The sequence below is a fragment of the Mus pahari genome, chromosome 8 (genome assembly GCF_900095145.1).
Source record: "Mus pahari chromosome 8, PAHARI_EIJ_v1.1, whole genome shotgun sequence".
NCBI lineage: Eukaryota > Metazoa > Chordata > Mammalia > Rodentia > Muridae > Mus > Mus pahari.
The window spans coordinates 65,915,603-65,939,126 of NC_034597.1; the positions used below are offsets into that span (position 1 = coordinate 65,915,603).

A 23,524-nucleotide genomic window follows, 5' to 3' on the forward strand; every position below is an offset into this window, starting at 1 on the left:
CGCTTACACCCACAATGGGTGCCACCTTCGTCCTTGACTTCTGAGCCTTGACACTCCCTTTTATTTCGGCAATCCGTGACAGAAAGAGCTTAAGCACAGCCTGAGGGCATCAGACAGAAGAAGATGGGCAGGCAGCCAGGGCGTGAGGAATAACTGGGATGGGCTGTCAAGACCTAGTGAGATTCTGCTCAAGAGAAAAGAGCCAGGTGCCCTCAGAGATATCTGCTCAGTTCTCCCTTTCTTTCTGTTTTAAAAGCAGCCAGACCTCAAATTCATATAGCATCACTCTTCTGAGAAAGCTAGATAACCTGGCAAAGTTTTGTCTTTCAGCTCTCTTCTGGGGCCTAACACTGTACCTGACACTGGTACACGCCTACAGTGACCATTGCAGGGAATTGTCCTCCACTGTACCTGACACTGGTACACGCCTACAGTGACCGTTGCAGGAAATTGTCCTACACTGTGCCTGACACTGGTACACGCCTACAGTGACCGTTGCAGGAAATTGTCCTACACTGTACCTGACACTGGTACACACCTACAGTGACCATTGCAGGGAATTGTCCTACACTGTACCTGACACTGGTACACGCCTACAGTGACCATTGCAGGGAATTGTCCTACACTGTGCCTGACACTGGTACACACCTACAGTGGCCGTTGCAGGGAATTGTCCTCTAGGCTCCTTTTAAATGTTTTCTCCTTCACATAATATGTAAGATGTATATGTAGAGATGTATGTATGTAGATTGTTATGAGTATATAGATTATATATGTCTCTCTATATACATGTGTGTAGAGATATATATAATTGACATACATCTACATATGTATATAGATGTAGATATTTATAATCTGCATACATATATATACCTGGTCTGTGGTAGAAATGCCTTTTGATAATGATGGTGTGGTTGTCTGGTATCTTTTGGCTTCATTTCCTCTTTTATTTTTTTAAATTTATTTTTTATTTTATTTTTAATTTATTTTTTACATTCCATATTCCATTCCCTGTCTCCCCCCCCCCCCACGTTCTGGCTGCTCCACATCCCACACCTCCTCTTCCCCACTCCACCCTATCTCCATGTGGATGCCCCTATCCTCACCCCACCCCACCTGACCTCTAAACTCCCTGGGGCCTCCAGTCTCTTAAGGGTTGGATGCATCATCTTTGAATGAACACAGACCTGGCAGTCCTCTACTGTATGTGTGTTGGGGGCCTCATATCAGCCGGTGTATGCTGCCTGGTTGGTGGTCCAGTGTTATAGAGATCTCAGGGGTCCAGATTAATTGAGACTGCCTGTCCTCCTGTGGGATTACCCATCTCCTCAGCTTCTTTCAGTCTAATTCAACGACAGGGGTCAGCAGCTTCTGTCCATTGGTTGGGTGCAAATAACTGCATCTGACTCTTTCAGCTGCTTGTTGGGTCTTTCAGAGGGCAGTCATGATAGAACCCCCCCAGAATGCACCAGAGACCTGGGAGGTGAGAGACTCTCAGGACTCAAGGGGAGGGACCTTAAATGAAATGCCCAACAGTAGGGAGAGGGGACTTACGGAGCCCTCCTCCAGCAGGAAGACAGGACATCAAGTGAGGGATGGGGTTGCTGTCCCACAGTCACATCTCTGACCCATAATTGTCCCTGTCTGAAAGAATTACTGGGATGTAAGTGGAGAGGAGCCTGAGGAAAAGGAGCTTCAGCGACAGGCCCAAAGTGGGATCCAGCTCAAGGGGAGGTCCCAAGGCTTGGCACTATTACTGAGGCTATGGAACACTCATTTCCTCTTTAATATTACTTTTTTCATCACTGTGTCAAAACACCTCACAGAAATGATTCAAAGAAGAGAGGCTCATTCAGGGTGACATTTTCAGCCGATCATTGTGGGAGAGTAGGATGGGAAGGCAAGTGAAGAAGTGGGTATGGGGAGCAGATGGGGGAAGAAAGGGTGGGAATGGTGGGGTGGGAAGGCAGGGGAGTTCATGGTCATGGGGGCCTGAGATGGAGGCTCTTCACATCTTGGTGGGTCAGGAAGCAGCAGTAGAAGAGAGACCCAGGCAGGACTGGTTTGTGACACTGAAGGCTGACCCCTACAATGGCCTGTGAGGGCTAAGTCAGCCCTATGCCCTAAGGACCCACAGCCTCCTAAAACAGTACCATCAACCGAGAACCAAGTGTCTAAAATATCAGCTTGTGGAGAACATGTCATTTCATATTTCAAACTGCAACTCTCCTAAGATAGCAAAGACAAGTGAAAACTAAGATCTGTTATTACTGAATAGACACCATGCTACAACCTGCTTCAGGAGGCGGACCTGTTCATTGTGTATATGACTCTTCAGGATCATGGCTCTCCACCTGTCAGGAGATCCATAGCATCGAAATGACGCACAAGGGCACAGTACTCTGAAGGTTCCTGCGATGTCAACTTCCGTAATCTGTAACCCTGAGATATTTGCCCAAACTCTAGTGTGGCTCCTTCTGTGAGAATATTTCTTGGGATTTGGGGAGATGGCTCAGTCATAAAAAGTACCTGCCGAAAATGCCCGAGGATCTGTTTGGATTCCCCACCCCACCCCCCACCCCATCCCCAGTACTCAGGGGAGCCAGAGGAGATGAATTACAACCTGCAACTCCAGAGCTGGGCCATGAGGTGGGAGGAGACGAGGGCAGCTCACCAGGTCACTAGCCCAGCTAAGCAGTGAGCTCCAGCTCCAGGGAGAGAACCTGACTCAGAAACCAAGGTGAAGAACAATCAAGGAAAGCCTTCCGTGGACATGCACAGGCACACAGGAGAATCCACTCGCGCATGCCACGCACACAAATTAAAAAGAAAGCATTGCTTGATAAGATTACTGCATAAAAGACAGTGGTGGGTCCCTAGTGAGTCATGGAACCACTTGAAGTCCCTAAGAGAGCAAGACTCATCTCTACAAAGGCCATAGCATCTCTTCTCCCTCTCTCCTCTCTCTGCCTCTCTGTCTCTGTCGCTGTCTCTCTGTCTCTCTGTATCTCTCTCTCTCTGTCTCTCCGTTTCTATCTTTCTATGTCTGTCTGTCTCTATGTGTCTGTCTCTGTCTTTGTCCCCCCCCCCCCGACGCACACAGGCCCATTAGCAACTTGAATGTAGCTTTCTGGTCCCTTGCTATCTATTTACCTTTAATTCCCAGCAGCCAGCACAGCCAAGCCCCACTCCTAGTTTTCAAGAATCCTCAGATGAAAATGACAATCAATGACAGTAAGGTCCCAGGTGCCACACCCCCAACACTGGAAAGCTGGCCTTGGGGAGCTCTGGTCACAGAGCAAGGAGCTGAGGTCCCAGAGGCTGACCTCCCTGCCTCTGCCCTTCTAAGTGTGACTCACAGGAGACAACAGTGAACAGCAAACCTGGCTTCAGATCCATGCCCCCCTGACCTGCTTGCCTCTCAGCCCCACACTGACGTAGAAGCATTTCATAAAACGATTCTGTCTTGTCTGCACACAAGCAGGGCTCGAAGTTCTTTATAATTCAGAGTAGACCGTGGTGCGTAGATGAGGCTTCAAGAGCAAAGGCTTTCTTGAGTCTGTGAGTCACAGCTTTTCATTTCATGAGTATCAGCCCATCCACGTGGGTGGCTGAACTTTCCTCTCTTCCACTCCATCTCTGAGGGACCTAGGGACCCATCCCTTTCAGGGTAGGCTATGCCTCCTGCGGAGCCCTGACTCAGCTCTTCTGCTCTCTCAGCAGCCCCTGCTCAGGCCTGTCTTCCGCAGGGGAGTCTGCTCTCTTGTTCTCTGCACTGGCACATCTTGAGAGCACTCTCTGAATCTGTTCTCTTTCCTTCCAGTTCCTGCCTTCATCCTTTTCCTCTACCAAAGAGATTTGTGGGAGTCGAAGGGAAGAGGAGGAAGATGAGAGGAAGAAGAGAGGAAAGAGATGAGGATGAGAAGGAAGAGGGGGAAGAGGAAGAGGAGGAAGAGAGAGATGATGGGGATGAGAAGGAAGAGGAGGAGGGGGAGGAAGAAGAGGGGAGGTGAAGGAGGAAGAAGTTAGAGAAAAGGAGGGGGGAGGAAGAGGAGAGGAAGAGGAGGAAGGAGAGAGAGCAAAGCTACCCCTCCCCTCTCTTTCCGCTCAAGTCCACAGTGCAAACATAAGCGCCATTCAACTACAAGAATTGATGCCACAGAAAACCGTCTCTGTGGTTAACACTCAAGGGCATAAAGCTGTTAAGAAAGCCTGTCCACCACTGTTCGGAGACTTCGAAGTGAAAATAATACTACAACAAGAGGCACTGGGCTCCCGTTTGGTTCGAGGCAAATTATATTGAGAAAAACACCCTTTGCCTTTTACCAACGACACTTCCTGGGCAGTGACAGTGAGCTCTCCTGGAAAGAGTCCCTATTTTACAATCTTCTTTCTCCTGTTCCTAGGAAAGATTTACAGAGTTGCCCTGCCTCTTTATCTCCAGGGTTTCCTCTCCCCCTCCCCCTCTGTGATGCTCAAAGCAGCTGCTGTTGCCTTGGCAACGGGACAGACTAAACTTGTTGCGTTTGCACCGTCTGTAACCAACCTGGGCTCTGTGGAGGCTGCTCTCTTCCTTTTCCTGTTTGTCATCTACTAAACGTCAAGCCTCCCGGCTGAGCCACCGGTGCCTGAGTAACGCTGCCAGGAGAGCTTTCAGCCCAAGGCTGGCTCTGATTCAAGCCACTGCCAGCGGATTTTCGCCCACAACCCTCTTCTCAAAATATGCGGCTGTAATTAGGCAGGCAGACTCAAGAACATGTTATAATCCAGGGGAATTGGTTGGTTCCCCTGTAGAAAACAGATCAGTGAATGGACACATAGGGCGATCATGGTGAAAGAGGAAGGAAGGCGGTAGGGAGGGAAAGACAGAATCTAGTTATTCCGTATGATTTCTTCCCCCACCCCCTGCTTTTTCACTTCTTAAAAACTGAATTTTATCTATTTCTTCCATTCCAAAGGATGTATGGTGTAGTGATTGCAAATATTTGATTCTTAAAGCGTTTGGAAACATAGTTTGTTTGCTTTTAATAGTGTCAAGATGTCTTAGGGTTTCTATCGCTGCAACAAAACACCATGACCAAAAAACACGTTGGAGAGAAAAGGATGATTTTGGCTTACACTTCCATATTGTTGTTCATTATTGAAAGAAGTCAGGATAGGATCTCAAACTTAGCAGGAACACGGAGACAGGAGCTGATGCAGAGGCCATGGAGGGCTGCTGCTGATTGCCTCCCTTCCCTGGCTTGCTCAGCCTGCTTTCTTATAGAACCCAGGACCACCAGCCCAGGGGTGGCCCCATCCACCAGGGGCTGGGACCTCCCGCGTTGATCACTGTCTGAGAAAATGCCTTATAGCTGGGTCTCATGGAGGCATTTCCTCAACTGAGGCTCCTTCCTCTCGGATGACTCTAGCTCGTGTTAAGTTGACCCACAAAACCACCCAATCAGTACACATGGCTCGTGCAAGCTCCAAGACTGAGCCACGCACAGCAAAACAAACCAACCTTCTTGGGTGCCAGCAACTCACTTACCCAGAACTGTCAGTGTGTTTGTTAGTTTTTTGTATTATAAGTTAATTTTCAAATAAAATGAATTTGTCTTATGACTTTAGCCCTCAATCCTGATTTTCCTGATTTAACATGTGTGGGTGTTTCCACATCATTTACTGCCCCCTGTATGTTTTCCCCTTTGTGTGTGTTGCCTCCCCCAGACACCTGATTAATACCTCTCTCTTCTCTTTATGAATTCTTTCCTAGTCATTACAGAATGCGTTCTCATCCATCCATCCATCCATCCATCCATCCATCCATCCATCCATCCATTCATTCTTACTCACTACCGAATCTTCCTACACTTTCCTTTCCTAAAAGCTGGGATTTGCTGGTAACTGGAATGCCGTGCTCTCCTGTCTGCCATTTTCCGAAACATGGTAGTTGAAGCTAGAGGACTTCTGTGAATGCCATCTGTTTACCCTGGCTGTTTCTGTCCCACGGAGGAGATTCTCTCGATAAGAGTTTCCTTCTCTCAAGTGACTGGTCTCCTCCTGTGTTTACTTCTCCGAGTGTTCTCCTCTAGCCCTGTGCTTAAATGGAGGCGTCTTCTGAAGGCATAAACCAACATTCTGGGTGGAGGCAACCTGTGCATTCAGGAGCCTGCAGACAGCTTAGCCATGACTGATATGAACATGTGTTGGTGGAGAGATGGAAGACTGCAGAAAAGCAGCCTAAATTATAGTGGGCATTATGGCCCACACCTGTTGCCTGTAATCCCAGCACTAAGGAGGCTGAAGACAGAGGATAGCCCTGAGGTCAAGGACAGCCTGGGCTACCTAGTGAGTTTCAGATCATCCTGGTCAACAGAGCCCTGTCTGAAGAAAAATAAACAAACAAAAGTGCCCAAATGATCTTGAGCTGATTTCAGAGCCTGTCAATAAGAGCCGTTTACTATCAATCCTGTATCTAAGTTAACGTGCTAGATAAACTTCTGAAAGCAGTCTCCGAATATGATAAAGATGATACGAGAATTCTGTCCAAGATTCACGCTGTCCCCATAAAGATAACACTTGAAGGAATCTCACAGCTTTTCTGTAGCCAGCCTCCTGAGCTTGTTCTGTAACTCCTCTCCTCTCTCTTGTTCTGTAACTATAAACGCTCATGTCTGGTAGACGTCATCCAGACAACAGTGTCCCTCAGAGAAACTTGAATCCATGTCCTCCAGATCATGGTCACTCATATTTCTATTTTTCCTTTCCGAGCAGAATGGCCATCTTATAATTACACACAAAAGGTAAGATACATGCTTCATTTTTAGTTCTACTTATTTGCCAGTTACTAAAACCATAAATCTATGTGCCAAACATAATCTAAAGGGAGCTAATTAGTTTCTAGTGTCACTGTGAGCGCAGGGATTTAAATACACATGACACATTGACCCCAGTGCAGCTAGGATGTTCAGTGGTGCACCTGTGGCCTCTTTCCAGCAGGGACCTCTTTGTGTTGGCTTCTGAGTCTCTAACAAGGCTATGCTGCTGTGGTCTTTCCTTTTTTCTTCTGCTTTACTTTCTAGGATGATGAGATGAACCAAGCTCACCTTATACCTCTCCATTGCTTAAGACCTCTCTATTGGTTTCTTGTTTCAGATGGGAAGATGGTTGAGGAACCCTCCCCCCCAGGAGCTCCTTTCCTGAGATCTTCTCAGTACACAGAGCTAAATGCATGTCTCCTCTTTTCTTTCCTGCTCCCCACTGTGCTTTCTCCCTCCTCTCCTTCCTCCCCTCCCTCTTCCTTTTTCCCATCTCTCTCATCTCCTTTTTCTTCTCTTCAACTTGCTCTTTTTATGTCCCCACCTTTTCTCACCCCTAACATAAACACAGCATTTGTGTTTATTCATGCTATTCTGTATTATTGATAGGGTTATTCAACTCTAACCTCATCAGTCTCACACCCAGGGCACCACTGTTTTACACCAACGACACCAACGTAATTATTCATTGCCCTTCTCTACAATACACACATCGAATAACTTCAAAACCTAGAGGCTTAAAAGGCAAGGGTAAACACTAATTATACCACCGTTTCTAGAGCTGAGCACATCTGTTCTGGTCAGAGTCTCCCATGAGATGGCAGGTGAAAAGTTGTCCAGGGTTTCATCATCCTAAGTCCTGACTTGGGCTAGCATGGTGACATCCCACAGGGCCTACTCATGTGGTTGGCAAGCTCACTCTGTGTGACAGAACCCCACACATGTGGTCTTCACATGGCTGCTAGAGGGTCTTTACACATGAGTTCTGGTTTCTCTAAAGTAAGAGATGTTAGAGAGGGAGGCGAAATTATCAGCATCTCTAATCCATGAGGTCTCAGAAACCACCTAGTGTTGTTTCTGTCAAACGGGTCACTCGGTCCGCCTGCAGTTAAAGGAGAATGCCTTGATCTACTCAGGGGGGAATGTGAAGGATTTTTCCTTTTATTTCATGGCTACAACTTACAGTGCTCCCACTTGCAGCTTTCTAAGCTCCAGCTCCTCATCTTCTGAAGACCCTTGATCTTAAGGAGAAAGGTTTCGGTTTCCCGCCCCCATGCACACTCAATACAGAAAGCATAGGATACGTGGTATAGAACTGGATTCCATTCAGAACGGAAAATCAAAGATAAACAGGGGCCCTGAGGCATGGAAATTCTGAAGTCTTTCGAGAAAGGGTCAGGTGCCACACACCACACCATGCTATTTACTAGGAGCCACCAATGCCAACTCACAGTCAGGGAAGGGACAAGACAGTTTCACCTCCTAAAGGTGGAGATATATTTTTATACAGATACAAATACTACCACCAACAGAATAATTACTAAAATAATTAGATAGTTCATACTTTTTACTTTTAGAGAATTTCCTAATTAAGATTTATAGACAAATTACCATGTTCAAAATTCACATGAAATCAATTTCAGGGTGTCAGAGTCAAACTAAGGCAGTTATGGTGCTTACTACTCTCCACATTTGAATAGAAAGAGGACTGGCTTCATCATTTGACATACAGTGGAGGTTATGGCCATGTCTATCTGATGGTCAGTGGTTATGTAGAGAGTTTGTTTAACCAGTCCTCTAAGTATGGATAATCTTGGAGTTTCTGGTTATTTACTGTTTACTTATGACTATTTGTTTAAATCTTTAACTATTAGAAATACTGCAGCAGTGATTGGCTTTATGTATATATTCCTATCCGTTTTTTTCTCCCTGGCACATATAGCTATAACCTACTCCATGCTGTGGCTTGTTTACAAGATACTAGCTGGATAACAAGACTGTCTTATTTTAATTTGCATTTCTGCTTAATATTTTTAATTTTATTAACTCTTATTTTTTTTCAAAATCACTTTACTGACAGATAGTTAAGGTATAAAAATCTGCACTCAGGCCTAGAGAGACAACAGCTAAGAGTTCTTGCTGTTCTTCCCTCCAGAGCGCCTGAGTTAAGATCCCAGCATCCAGTCCACAGGAGGCAGCTTGCAAGCACCTGGAACTCCAGCTACCAGGACGCGGATGCCCTCTTCTGGCCTCTTTGGGCACCTGCACATAGAGGACATAAACTCACACATGCACATACACATAGAGAGAAATGTCTTTCTAAAAATGCGATATCTGTTTAATATGTACACCTGTGTTCTGGGGCCTTCCTACAGAGTGACTTTCACCTGTGGCTGCAATGAAATTGGTGCTTCCAGGAGAGCATAAAGTGAGGGCTGGCCCCTCATGCTCTGTCGTCCACTAACTTGGCTTTCCACTCATCACCTTCTTGTTTCTTCTTCTATTCAGTCTATTATCTGCTCTCTCTTGTTTCTATGTACCCATAGTCTTTCAAGTGTGCATTGAGCTCTTTATTAGGAACGTAAATATTTCACCATAATTATTACACATATATCCCCAATATATTGTTTTTCTTTTTCATTCAAATTGTTAGATACCAACTTGTTAGTTGGACATGCAGAATTTAATATTCCATATAATCAAGTCTTTACCTTTGTGATTACTTTAGTAGATCTTAAATATATTTATTATTTATGCCGTTTTGCCAAAATTCAATAGCGCACTCATATGTGCTACTTTAAGATTATGGGTATTGCAAATTTTTCCAACAGAAAAGCACACTGACCACAGTCTGATAACTTTCTGAGAAATGACGTGTTTATCACACTAGTTTGCTAGGGTGGATGTTATGGTTTGAATGTGGAATTTCTCCCATAGGTCCATATGTTGTCAGCTTGCTCCCCAGCTGGTAGTTCTACTTTGGAAAATGCTGGGAACTTTAGGGTACCAGGCCGACTTAGAGGAAGGAAGTCACTGGAGGCATGACCTCAAGGGAGTTGATTCTCTCCTTCTACCATGTGGACTGTAGGGACCAAACTTCGGATGTCAGCCTTCATATCAAGTGCCTTCACCTACTTAGCCGTCTTTCTAGTCCATATCCTCTATAATGTTGAAGTTGGTATAAACAGAGCCATAAAGTATGTATATGTTCCTTTCTGCCTGACTTTTCTGTCCCAGAATCATGTTTGTGAGATTGTCTTAGGGTTTTACTGCTGGGAACAGACACCATGACCAAGGCAACTCTTGTAAGGACAACATTTAATTGGGGCTGGCTTACAGGTTCAGAGGTTCAGTCCATTATCATCAAGGCAGGAGCATGGCAGCATCCAGGAAGGAATGGTACAGTAGGAGCTGAGAGTTCTACATCTTCATCTGAAGGCTGCTAGGAGAAGACTTCCACGTGGTTAGAAGGAGAGTCTTATTGACCACCCTACAGTGACACACTTCATCCAGACAAGGCCACACCTCCTAATAATGCCACTCCCTGGACCAAGCATATTCAAACCATCACAGAGATCCTTTCTTGTTATTTCTGTAGTCTATGCGCTAATAGTTTATGGTATTTTCTTTGCAGTATTTGACTAGAGAGGAATTGTGTAAAGTATTCTTTTTATTGTTGGTAGATAGGATGTTTTTCAGTTTTTAACTATTTCAGTGTGTTGCTATGAAAGTCTTTTTATACATTTTTTGGGGAGGCCAGGTTAGCATCCATCTATCTATCTATCTATCTATCTATCTATCTATCTATCTATCTATCTATCTATCTTTAGTAAGTAATAGCAAACAGTTTTCCAAAGCATTTCCCACCATGTTTTAGTGTTGCATGTCCTTCCCAGAGCTTTGTATCCATTTGCACAAATGCCTTTTGGAGAGAACAAGACGGGGCTGGGAAGTTCTCACTGTGGGTCATGGTCATTTCACCTCTGTTATCTTGTTAGATTTTTGAATGACACAGTGAACTTCATTTCTAGAAGACATCAGAAAGATCAAGGAAATTGACCACGGTCTTGTTAAGTAAGAATGTAGGAGTTCTGGCTCCTTACTGATCCAAGATACATATAAAAGGCATCTTTATTACCATGGCACCAAGGAAGTGTCAGCATCATGGCAGAGCTGACTGGAGGAGGACTGTCGCCAGGAGGACTGTCACCAAGGATGGTGGGCTTTGTATGATCAAAGCTTCTCTCTGCTTTTGTGTATGAATGAGATGTGATCAGCCAGCTTCTCATCCTGCCAGCCTTCCATGTTATGCCCTCCTTGTTGTGAGGACATGATCCCTCTGGAATAGAAGGCTAAAATAAAGCCTTTCATCCTTGGTCTGGCAAGATGGCTCAGTGAGTACTTGCTGCCAAGCCTAAAGGCCTGAGTTCAATTCCCGGAACTTACATGGTAGAAGGAAAGAACTGACTCCTGCAAGTTGTCCTCTGATCTCCACATGCACACTGTGGCATGTGTGTGCAGTCCCCTCCCCCAAACAAACAAACAAACAAACAAACAAATAACAATAAAGACATTAAAGGCTTTCATCATTAAGTTGCTTTCGGTCATGGTGTTTTATCTTAGCAGCAGAAAAGCAACTAAGACAGATGCCTGTGGACTCTTACTCCATAATTGCTTGGAATCTTCCTTAAAAATTCTTCCCAGTCGGTGAACAGGTAAACTGTGGTATGTCCTGAAAAAGGAACACTATTCAGCACTGAAAATAAACGGGTTACCAAGTCATGAGAGGACACAGAGGGATTTAATGTATATTATTCAATGAAATAAGGCATTCTGCAAAGTCTACATACTCTACGGTTCTAGTGGTAGGACATTCTGGAAAAGGCAATAGTGACAGTAAATGGGTATGAGCAAAGGGACCTGGGTTTTTATAGCTGAGTGACTCATCGATATGACTGTGCAGTGACAGGTCTGTCGTTATACATGTGTGCAGAATCCTGATATATGCCACATACTATGAATCTTAATGTCAGTGATACACCCCATATGTATGTGTGAGTGGGGTTTTATAGCTGTGACAAAGTGTACTGGCTAGTTTTGTGCCAACTTGACACAGCTGGAGTTATCACAGAGAAAGTAGCTTCAGTTGGGGAAGTGCCTCCACGAGATCCAGCTGCAAGGCATTTTCTCAGTTAGTTATCAAGTGGGGAGGTCCTCTTGTGGGTGGTGCCATCTCTAGGCTGGTAGTCTTGGTTCTATAAGAGAGCAGGCTGAGCAAGCCAGGGGAAGCAAGCCAGTAAAGAACATCCCTCCATGGCCTCTGCATCAGCTCCTGCTTTTTGACCTGCTTGAGTTCCAGTCCTGACTTCCTTTAGTGATGAACAGCAATTTGGAAATGTAAGCTGAATAGACCCTTTCCTCCCCAACTTGCTTCTTGGTCATGATGTTTGTGCAGGAATAGGAACCCTGACTAAGACACAAAGGTACTTTCGATCTCTGGTGGGGGTATTGATGGAATGAGAGTTATCCAAGTGGGAAGGCACAGGTGTGGGGAATTTCTCACATCTTCCCTTCAACTTTGTCCTGAATCAAAAACTGTTCTAAAATAGTCTTTAATCAAATTAAAAGGAACATTCATTTTGTTGTTGTTGTTGTTTATATGGCTCAAAGTACTCGGCTGGCCTTCATCCTACATGATGGTGTCTTTATCTTGCTTACGGCCATTTTATTTAAAATTCACCTCTGAATAAATAATGGCAAAAAAAAAAAAAATCCCCACTGTCAATGGACTTACTTCTAGTACAGCAAGGAAAAGGCAAAGCAAAAATAAATAAATAAATGTAAATAAAGTAATAGTTCCATTTAAACAAGAATGTAAAGGTGGAAGTTTAGATTGTCTGCATCATGCTGGAAGGGGTGCATGGGAATATATGCTCAATTTTATTTTTTAAGAAAAGTTTAGCTGGGCAAAGTGGCACACACCTGTAATCCCACTTCTCAGGGTGCAGAGGGAGGTCATCTCTGGCCATGTAGAAGCCAGCTTGGGTTATATGAGATCCTATCTCATAGGGCCAAAGGGGGGAGGGCTGTCTAGAGGCTCAGTGCCAAGGCCTGACAACCAGCGTTCAGTCCTCCTGAAACTCTCATGCTGGAAGGAGAATTGACACCTGCAAGCCTGCAAGTTGTACTCTGACTTCACAACAAGGCATGCACACACACACACACACACACACACACACACACACACACACACGAACCCCACAAAACAAAACACCTTTTTTTTTCTCTTTTTTTCTTACATATTTTCTTTATTTACATTTCAAATGTTTTCCCCTTTCCTGGTTTCCCCCTATCCCCTCCCCCATCCCCCCTGCTCACCAACTGTAGTGCCTATTCCTGGTTGTCAACTTGACTGTATTTGGAATGGACTACAATCCAGAATTGGAAGGCTCACCAGTGACCCTAATCTGGAGACTGGGAAATAGAAGTTTCTGATCTGGATCTTGGTATGGAGATCTTGAGGCACAGTGGCTATGGATTCCAGAAGATTAAGACAGGGAGATCTCCGAGTTCAAGGTCATCTGGGATTAAAGGTGTGGTGGCACACACCTTTAATCTGGGCTACATCTTCTGCTGGAGACCATATAAGAACATTGGAAGAAGGGAGTCTTGTTTTCGCTCTTTCGCCTGCTTGCTGTGTGGGACTAAGCAACTGTTAGATCCTTGAACTTCCATTCACAGGTACTACTGAACCATTGTTGGGAATTGGACTGCAGACTGTAAATCATCAATAAATTCCTTTACTATATAGAGACTATCCATAAGTTCTGTGACTCTAGAGAACCCTGACTAATACACCAACCCACCCACTCCCACTTCCTGGTCCTGGCATTCCCCTACACTGGGGCATAGAACCTTCACAGGACCAAGAGCCTCTCCTCCCATTGATGTCTGACTAGGCCATCCTCTGCTGCATATGCAGCTGGAGCCATGAGCCCCACTATGTGCACTTTTTGGTTGGTGGTTTAGTCCCAGGGAGCTCTGGGAGTACTGGTTAGTTCATATTGTTGTTCCTCCTATGGGCCTGCAAACCCCTTCAGCTCCTTGGGTACTTTCTCTAGCTTCTTCATTGGGGACCTTGTTCTCCTTCCAATGGAGGCTGTGAGCATCCATTTCTGTATTTGTCAGGCACTGGCAGAGCTTCTCAGGAGACAGCTACATCAGGCTCCTGTCTGCAAGCTCTTGTTGGCCTCCACAATAGCGTCATGTATTTTGCAAGTGCACTTATTGTTTGAATACAAACATCAGCATCCTATTTTATCTGCTATCCAGCTTGTTCCTTGAGATCACCAGTTTTCAACCTGTGGGTCATGACCCTTTAGGGGTCAAGCGACCTTTTTTCACAGGGGTTGCCTAAGACCATTGGAAAACACAGATATTTACATTACAATTTACAGCAGTAGCAAAATTACAGTTATGAAATAGCAGCAAAATAATGTTATGGTTGGGGGGTGTCACCATGATGTGAAGACCTGAGTCAAAGGGTGGCCGCATTAGGAATATTGGGAACCACTGCTCTAGATTTGATTTGATTTTTAAAAATCAAGTTAAAATCAATCCAGACTCTGCTTGGCTTTCCTAAACCTGGGCACTTTCTTTTCTGCTGTATTTTACTATGTTCTTATCCCAAGTGCCCGACCGGGTCACAGACTCGGGTGTCTTGGCGTCAGAGTTTATATCTCTTGCAGCATAGGTCCTGTGACACCCACACAAGTGGCTTTTCTTCATCAAGACAGATGTTGTCATGTACAAAGTTCATACTACCAACAGTGTGGTAGAGTGTTGTGTGTGTGTGCGTGTGTGTGTTTTGTTTTTGTTTTTGTTTCATTTTGTTTTGTTTTAGTTTCATGATGCTTCAAGCAAGTTTATACAATTTTGTGCTGCCTGACTGTGTTTGTAGATACCCTGGGGACGTGTGTGAGGGTCCAGGAAGGAGCCACAGCCTCAGACCAACGTCTTCAGCTCAGTCTAGCTGACCACTCAGTGTAGAAGCAGCCAAAGAACTAAAACTCACTACTCCCAGTTCTTGGGCTTTCCTGGCAGAGACTACATAAACCATGGAACTTATTCCCTGCAAGCCCAAAGCCTTTCGGGGACTGCTTAGGAGCTGTCCTTCAGGACCCTGTGGGTGGCCTCAGAGCCCGCCCAGGGCACAGGGTTGGCAGTGCTCTGTGGCAGCTACTGACTAGACCTGTCTCTGCCTATCCAGCACAACAATGCTGCTGCTGCTGCTGCTGGCATTCAGACAAACAAGTGTTGTGCTGTGTGTATTCCTAATCTCTATTTTAATGTCTCCAACAATCTACTGGTTAATTAGCAATTTGCTGCCCACGAATATGCAAATGAGTGACAAGCCCAGGTTCTCTGCATCTGTAATTATTCTGCTGATGTACAATCCACTTTCTTCCCCGTGTAGGTTTTTCTGTGTGTGTGTGTGTGTATGTGTGTGTCTCTGTGTGTGTGTGTTTCTGTTCGTGCATTAGGGATTTCATTATTTTTAGAAGCGTGCTCTGTGCATCTTTATGCTTTAATAAAAGAGAGCTCAGTGATTACAGTATTTTGAAATATATATAATATATGCATGTCCCTCCTCCATTCCAAATTCATCTGTCGGATTTTTTTTTTTTTGCATAAAGAACGGTGAGTTTAGATTTATCAAGGGGCTACAGTCCAAATTGCAGAGAGTCAGAGCCTAAGACTGAAAGATACACATTTCTGCGGCTGCCAAATTCTTATCTTGAATCAGTATCTTGTAGTATTTGATTTTTCTCCCGGCAGCTCTGTGAGTAGAGCCACGAGCTGACGACCCCATCTGCCTGTTGGAGCACAAAGCTTTCCGGTTTGGAGGTGGAAATGTTTTACATTTTTTTTCCTTTTTTGGATGGGGGTTTTGTTCGGGGCACTAAGAAAGGCTCTCATGTTAAATTAAGTCAATTAATAAATGGAGACACATTAAGCAATCAATTTTGTCAGCCTATCTCCCCAGCATTATGTATGGTTGGCTGTAATCACAAGATAAATGCAATGTGCTGATCTATGGTAATGTTCAATAATACATTCTCCGCCAGGCTCAATTCATCAGGGAGTTTCAGTAGGGGAGGTATTTGTTATTGGCTGTCTCTGAACCTCAAGGATAACATTTCTGTCCTTTTGATTGGCTGCCTCGCTGCTGCAAGATTCTAACCGTCTTATTTTGATGATGAATATGAAGGCGCGCTAAGCCGGGCTGGAGCGGAGTGTCTCCGAGGCTGTGCTCCATTCAGAGCCCAAGGACTTACAGCTTCCTCCGCTGCCTTCCTGTGCCAACAACCCCCCAAAAGTTGTGATGCTTTTCTTTACACAGTGCTTTGGGGCTGTGTTGGATCTCATTCACCTCCGGTTTCAGCACTACAAGGCTAAACGGGTTTTCTCTGCTGCTGGGCAACTTGTCTGTGTGGTCAACCCCACGCACAACCTAAAGGTGAGTCACTTCCTCTCCTGCTTTCTGCCATCTCCGCGGGGGCTCTAGCCTTTTCTCAGGAGACTTCTATCAGGGAGCTCATGCAGATAGTTTGCTGGTGCTAGGATCCCGGGGCTCAGGGGATGCTTGCCTTTTGCTCGCTCTCTGGGTAGCTTGGTGCTGTTACCGTGACTGTGTGGTGTTTTCTGGACTGTCAAACAACAGAAGAGCAGGCATATAGTGTCTTCCTCGCACGGTCCTCCGAGGGGGGTGGGGGTGGAGGGGCAGAGGGAGCAGGGGGAGGGGCAAAGGGGAGGGTGAAGGGAAGAGCAGGGTAGAGGTCTCCTTACCTCCCTCCCAAGCATTTGTGGGCCAGTGCCGAGGAGAACAAAAAATCTGAAAAGTTACCCCAAATTGCTGTCTGTCCCGCCGGTCAGTGCAATACAAGGATTTGGCTGTGCAGAAGTAGCTTCAGAACTGGGGAGCTCTGATATAGGACCCGGGAGTTGGCAAGGGGCCGTTTCTGCAAGAGTTTGCCCTTGTCCTCCAACTGTGTCAAAGTGTGTGTGTGTGTGTGTGTGTGTGTGTGTGTGTGAGAGAGAGAGAGAGAGAGAGAGAGAGAGAGAGAGAGAGAGAGAGAGAGAAAGAGAGAAAGAGAGAAAGAGAGAGAGACTCCCTTAATGGCATTTTGCAGATGAAATATAAAAGCTTTCACATGTATATGCTCACACCAGGGTTACTTCTTATTGCCCAACAATTCTGGATGCATGTGTGGCACTTTATATTTATCCTAAAATTTCTTTTGTTTTGAGGTGGGAGAGATGACCCACTAAATAAAATGTTTGCTATTTAAGCAGGAGGACCTGAGTTCAGATCCCTAGTGCCCACACAGAAACTGGGTGAAGTGATGTGCACTGAGAACTCTGAAGGAGTAGAGACAAGTGGTTCCTTGGAGTAAAATTTTTAGCACAACTGGTCTGGACAAGTGAGTCCAGCCATAGCTGTGACTCTCTCTTCACTGAGAATTTCTGTATAAAAAACAAATGTGGGGAGAAACCACAAAGATATTACATGTAAATACACACACACATACATACATACACACACACAGAGCCATGTGCATCTACTCAGACATGCATACATACACACATACACACACACACACACACACANGAGAGAGAGAGAGAGAGAGAGAGAGAGAGAGAGAGAGAGAGAGAGAGAGAAAGAGAGAAAGAGAGAAAGAGAGAGAGACTGTCTGTCTGTGAGTTGCTGGGAGGAGTTTAGCTCCTTTTCCTCCTGCCAACGAGAATGTGAGCCTCCTCAGAGGAGAGCAGTCAAAGGAGGGCTTCGCTTCAATTGTGTAATAATGAAACCCGGCTAGGAGCTGCAGCGGCTGCTTGGAGCCTGCAGGCGGTGGCAGGCTGCTGAGCTGCCTGCCAGTGGCTGCCTCACCTGCTCTCTCGGTGCTGCTTTCTCCGCGTTCATCCCTTCGAGTCAATGTTCTAAGCCAAAATGCAGGGCTAGAAGGACCTCTCCATGTCAGGGTGCAGATAAGGAAATTAATGAGGAGACGCTGCCTAGGGATGCCGGGGGAGATGAGTGGGGAAAGAGCGTACTGGGGACAGCACAACCGAACTCCCCAGAGGTGGAATGGTCTGAAAAATCAACTAAAACGCAGGACTCATTAGATTGCTGCTTGCTTACCTTCACTGTACTGGGGGACTGAAGGGGAGCGGGAGGGGCTGTGTCTGCCACTGAGTGTGGGACTGTCTCCTGGAGACCCGAAGCTGTGATTCTGACCACTGTGGTGGGGCAGAGTTGAGCAATGCTTGTGGTGGGTGCGCTGTCGATGTTGTAGAATAAACTCTCATGATTGGATGGATGGTCCTCAGTCCTCTTGCTGCAGACTGGTGTTTATAAGCGTTCCCCACCTCCATTCCTGGAAGTCTTTAAACTGACAGCTGTCTGGAGCCTCTGAGGTCATATTACAGGGGCAACGTGATGGAGGGGGTGTGGACTCTACTGAGACCCCAACTGGCTTTCTGTGACAAATCTCACCAAAGCATTCATGTATGCTCTCCCTGCCTTACGTTCATTCATCTCTTTCCTCTTCTGTATTTTTTTTTTTTTTTTTATGGCTTGATTTTATAAATGAGAATTCTCTTCCAGTCATCCTTGGCAGAGCAAGTGCGTCGTAACCACATTAAAAATACTCTTGAATTCCATTCCACGGTCACTTTGGAGACCTTACTCCAATCCCATTATTTTGTCAACTCGTATTAGTTACTTCCCTGTGGCAAGAAATATTGTTTACTCCTGTTTTGCATTTTAATACCTTTTAAAATTATGCAATATAAGCAGCTCCAAAGTTTGGATTTACATGGTTCTCTGACTGCGACCAAGGACGGGGAAGGGAGGGTGTTCAGGTCTTGCTGGGCAGTGAGGGGAAGCATCTGTGTATGTTCTGTAGTGATGACTGCTTATTGACCACAACTGCCTTGTTGCCCCAAAGTAGGGGCCCAGGGTTGGGGTAAAAGGCTTTGAGTTACTTTGGACAACTGTGTGACTGAATGACTCAACCTTTTTCAGCCTTTCCTTCCTCATCTTGAAGACAAACCTAGAAATATCTATCCTGAAGCTGCCAAGAGATAGTATGGGGAAGGGGGAATGAATAAATGTGTTTGTAATAATCTCTCCTCTAAACACACATACATACACACATACATACACACACCATACACACACATACACACACACATACACATCTTGCAGGTAATTTATGGCTTTTCAAAGAGTGTCACTTAAAGCTTTAAGATAAGTTATGCTCCTGTGATCAGGAACAGAAAAACATGTCATGCTTTTAAGGGGTGATTTTTCATGGCTTTGTGTGTGTGTGTGTGTGTGTGTGTGTGTGTGTGTGTGTACACATGCTCATTTGGCTTTTTACTTCCCATTAAAACCCCCTTAGGAACTTAGCCCATCAGAGCCTCGCTGTGAGTAAGCATGGTGTGCTGTGTGTGCCACAGTGTTTGGGTCCCTTACACAGTACTTGGAGGGCCACTGCAGGCAGAGGGACGTACCCAGCAGCCAAACTGCTCTGTGGGGTCTCCATCAGCACCCAGGAAATAGTAGGTCAGCAGAGCCACCTTCAACCTGAAGCTAGCAGACAGCGTCAGACTTTTAAAATAAAAGTGCCATTGGCCTGCTGATTAAACTAAAAAGTGCATAATACAAACTCTCTCTAAATGTTCACATCCATAAACAGACCACACCAAAAGAAAAAAAAAATGGCTTTGCTATAATAAGCTGTGATCTGTTGTTGGGGGAGGGGATTCCTTTTTTGGAGAAAAAAAAAAAGCTGTGGCAATGTTAACCCAGAATAGCTATTGATCTGTGGTGCTTCCCCGCGCTTTAGGACAGACTGGGACATGAAGTGGTGACTGAGGCTATGGAGCACAGCCTTGCTTTCTTGGGATGCCTGGAGCTACAGAGGCAGCTGCAAAGACTGTGAGGAAACAGTTCTGCTCTTTCCTGAGAATGCTAACAGCATCTAAGGACTGTGAGCTAATGCTGAGTTATAATTCACCAGCCCATCAGGACACAACATGTGCCTTCCACGGGTCACCTTCATTAGCAGTCTCACTAACCCAGGAGTCCTTCGAGCTGATACCTTCCCTTGCAAATGGAAAGCAGAGCCTTCCAGGGACGGCAGATACTGTGGCTCAAGCCATCCTGCCCATAAATCCATTCTGAAAGGTCCTATAGAACACACTGCTAACCTGGAACACTGGGCTTTAAGTGCCTGGTTAGAAGAGGACGAGCCAGACTCACTCCTTGGATCCCCCTAAGTCTGTCTGTATCTGTGTGTACTTGTAACACTTTGCCAAGATCAGAATTTCAGCTGGTGTCCGCCCCCTGCCCCACCCCGCCTCGCCCCGGTTTACTTTCCAAGCCATGGAATGGGCTCCTCCAGGTAGCCAGCCAGCTTTCAGGCTAGCGACCTCCAGACACTGCCCATCCCCAGGTTGCTTCTTGATCCATTCCTGTACCTGCTGCCCCTTCCCACACGAAGCAGCTTTCCTTTTTCCTGGTTCATCTCCCATTGGCCTACCCATCAGAAGCAGCTCTGCCCTGCCTGCAGACACATCCTTTGCATAGTGTCCCAGCTAGTTCCTGAAGCCAAGGTTCACCAGAGCCCCTCTGATCCCAGCCCTCAGTCCTTCCCAAGGCCACAGTGAGCTGAGGTGGCTGGGTGACTTCCTCCTCTTAACCACGGCTTTGATAAATGAGTTTTTAAAAAAGAAATGCTAGCAAAATGCATTCTGGCAAACTTCCGAAAGGCCCTGTCTGATGCGCCAGTGTCCTCTGCATTGGGCTGAAGATTAGTACCTCAATTCCCTGCCTCCATTCAGCTAGATCCCTGCCATTCTTCTTTCTTAGAACTCATTAATCTTAGATTTACAAACAGAACACACACACACACACACACACACACACACACACACACACACACACACAGTGGTGGTTTTAATTTAAGTGCCTGGCAGATGCAAAGTCTGAAACTGGAGTGGTTCCAGGTCCGTTCCTTGCAGCATCTCTGTGCCTTTCATCCTGAGAGCAGCTTGCGTGGATGAATGTGTGTGCCGTGTTGGTGGGGAAGGGAATGTTGTGTGAAGGGAGAGGTGGGAAAGGGAGGAGAGGGCAGGAGAAGGAGATGAGGAAGAGGAGATTAGAGGGAGGGAGGGAGAGAGATAAGAGTGAGGAGGGGGAAGGGGAGGTGTGAGACTGGCATAGTCTGACCTGGTTTCTGCCTCTGCTGTGTGGGATGGTCTTTGGAGATCCTGGACTGCCCTGGGGCTTTGCTTCACTCCCCTGGACACAGCACAGCAGGGCATGGGAAGAAAGCAGAAGACCTGAGGGTTTCTGGAGAGTGAGAGGCAGCCTTTGGAGTGTTCTGCGTGAATGCCCACTTGAAAGCAGTTCAGAGCTTTGCAAGGAGATTGTGGAAGAGTTGGTATGTGGGTTACCCAGTTCCTCCCTGCGCAGCCACATCAGAGGGTCCCTGTTCTCCGTCTCTCTGACATTTCCCCAGGTTCTCTTCCAGCCCAGTTTGGAGGGGGCGGGGAGGGCAGGTTAAGGTCCACCCTCTCCCACTTTTAAACCAAAGGCTCTTTAGCCTCTCTACCAGCCCCTTGGTTACTGCAAATATTCTATGACACTATGGCCACCAAACAGCCATGCAGCTTTTCTGGTTAATGGTGATTGCAAATGAGGCTCCTGAGCCACATAACAGGAGGCCCCAGGCCCAGGGCAGTAATTTAGTTAGCTGTGTGCTAGTGATTGTATTGCACAACAGGCTGGAGAGGGAAGCTGGACAGAGGTGAGCCGATTCCCTCCATTCTGCATTTATCCTGCAGCCTCAAGCCCATTTTGTGAAACTCCCCTAACTGGACTGTCTCTGGGGAAATGAGGCAACTGATAGCTTAAACTCCCTCTGAAACCCTCAGCGAGGCCAGAGATATTCGAGCACTTTTCCCAAGTTAAGACAGACTACTTTCCTATCAATTAACAGATAGAGGGTAAGGAGCAACTGTCTGAGACGGTGTTTTGTGCTTTAGAAAGTCATCTTTCCCTAAGCCGTGCAGTGACCTGTTCAGATATGCAATGTCATAGACAAGATGCCCACCTGGGGAGTGGAGACGCATCTCTGAATGGGTTCTGTAGCTCAAGGAATGGTGGAGAGCTTGTCAAAGCAGGGAAGCCACAGTTCGGAAGCAGCCGAGGCAACCGGGGTTCCCAGTGCTGGTTCCGCTAGTTTGCGCTGGTTTCCTATGGCTGCCCCTGTGGCACAGCCAGGAAGGGAGCCTGACGTTTGAGCTGATTATGGCGTCCATCGGCAGCCAGAACGGGTTGGGATCCAATGCTGCTTTCCTGGAGCATCTCTCTCCCCAGTTCTGAATGGACATGCCAAGTTCATATACATTTCTTGGGTCCAGGATGATAATTCAACTGGCTACACAGGGCGCCACGATCAAATCATAGTGATTATCGTTTCCAGCGCTTTTCCATCCCCTCCAGCACTGATTGTTTTGGGGTTAGGAACCTCTGAATGTGAGTGATGGATATCTTTGACCTTTGTGAGCCTTGTTTCTTTTCATTTGTTGAAATGGAGATTGAGAGGCAGCCTTTGGAGTGTTCAGCATGAATGCCCACAGGAAAAACAGTATGGCCCACCTCCATACCATTCCCATTGGTGATCGTGCCTGTTGTCATTACTGTTGAGCCAATCAGAAATGCCTTCCTCACAAATTAGTGGTATACCCTGGCTCATCCCAGGCTGGGCAGGGGTACACATTCTGAAACCCTTGGCACTGTGTAAACATGACCCAGTTCTTGTGTTTAACTTGGACGGGTGAACAAACCCCTCAAATTCAATGTTAAAAAGTATGGTAGTTTGAAAGAGATGTTCCCCCCAAATTCTCAGGCCTTTGAATACTTGGGCCTCAGTTGTTGGCTGTTTGTTAGGAGGTATGGCCTTGCTGGAGGAGGTATATCACTGGGGTGGACTATGAGGTTTCAAAAGACTTGAGCCATGTCCAGTGCTCGCTGTGCCTCCCATTTGTGGCTCTAGATGTGAGCTCTCAACTTCTGTTCCCACAGCCTGCCACCTGCTTCCTCTGGTCCACAGTCATGGACTCTAACCCTGTGGAACAGTAAGGCTCAAATAAACCTCTCCTTCTTTGTTGTCTTGGTTGGTTGTTCTCTCACAGACAGGAAGTTGCAGCAATAAAGCTAAGGCAATTGAAGATCAGCATTTCAAAGCAAGGTCTTCAAGGCAGGGGGATTAGAACAATGTTCCTACTCAAGTCTAAACCATGAGGCCCAAAGATCAAGCATCTAGGCGCTGGAAAGATGGTTCAGCACTTAAGAACACTGATTGTTCTTCCAGAAGTCCTGAGTTCAATTCCCGGCAACTGCATGGTGGCTCACAACCATCTGTAATGGGGATCTGATGCCTTCTTCTTGTGTATCTACAGTGTACTAACATATATGTGAAAATAATAAGTAATTCTTAAAAAAAAAAAAAAAAAGATCAAACATCCAGTCCAAGGTCACAGCTGATGGAGCTGCAGCAGGAACAGGTCTCATACTCAAGCTCTTCGTTCAGACTCTGCCAAAGGCAAGACCATGAGGGAGTGGGCACTTTAGTCAGGAAGGTGCCCCT

The 23,524-nt window shown here is 46.1% G+C and overlaps 1 protein-coding gene across 1 annotated transcript in view; it reads left to right on the forward strand.

The window, feature by feature from the left end:
• Nucleotides 1-16,109: 16,109 nt before the first annotated feature.
• The window catches only part of Siah3 (siah E3 ubiquitin protein ligase family member 3), a 68,223-nt gene continuing 60,808 nt past the window's right edge, over nucleotides 16,110-23,524 (forward strand). Inside the window, exon 1 of the mRNA XM_021204070.2 lies at nucleotides 16,110-16,320. Coding sequence (XP_021059729.1) covers nucleotides 16,186-16,320 — 135 coding nt within the window. The 5' untranslated portion in view covers nucleotides 16,110-16,185. The remainder of the gene's footprint in view (nucleotides 16,321-23,524) is intronic.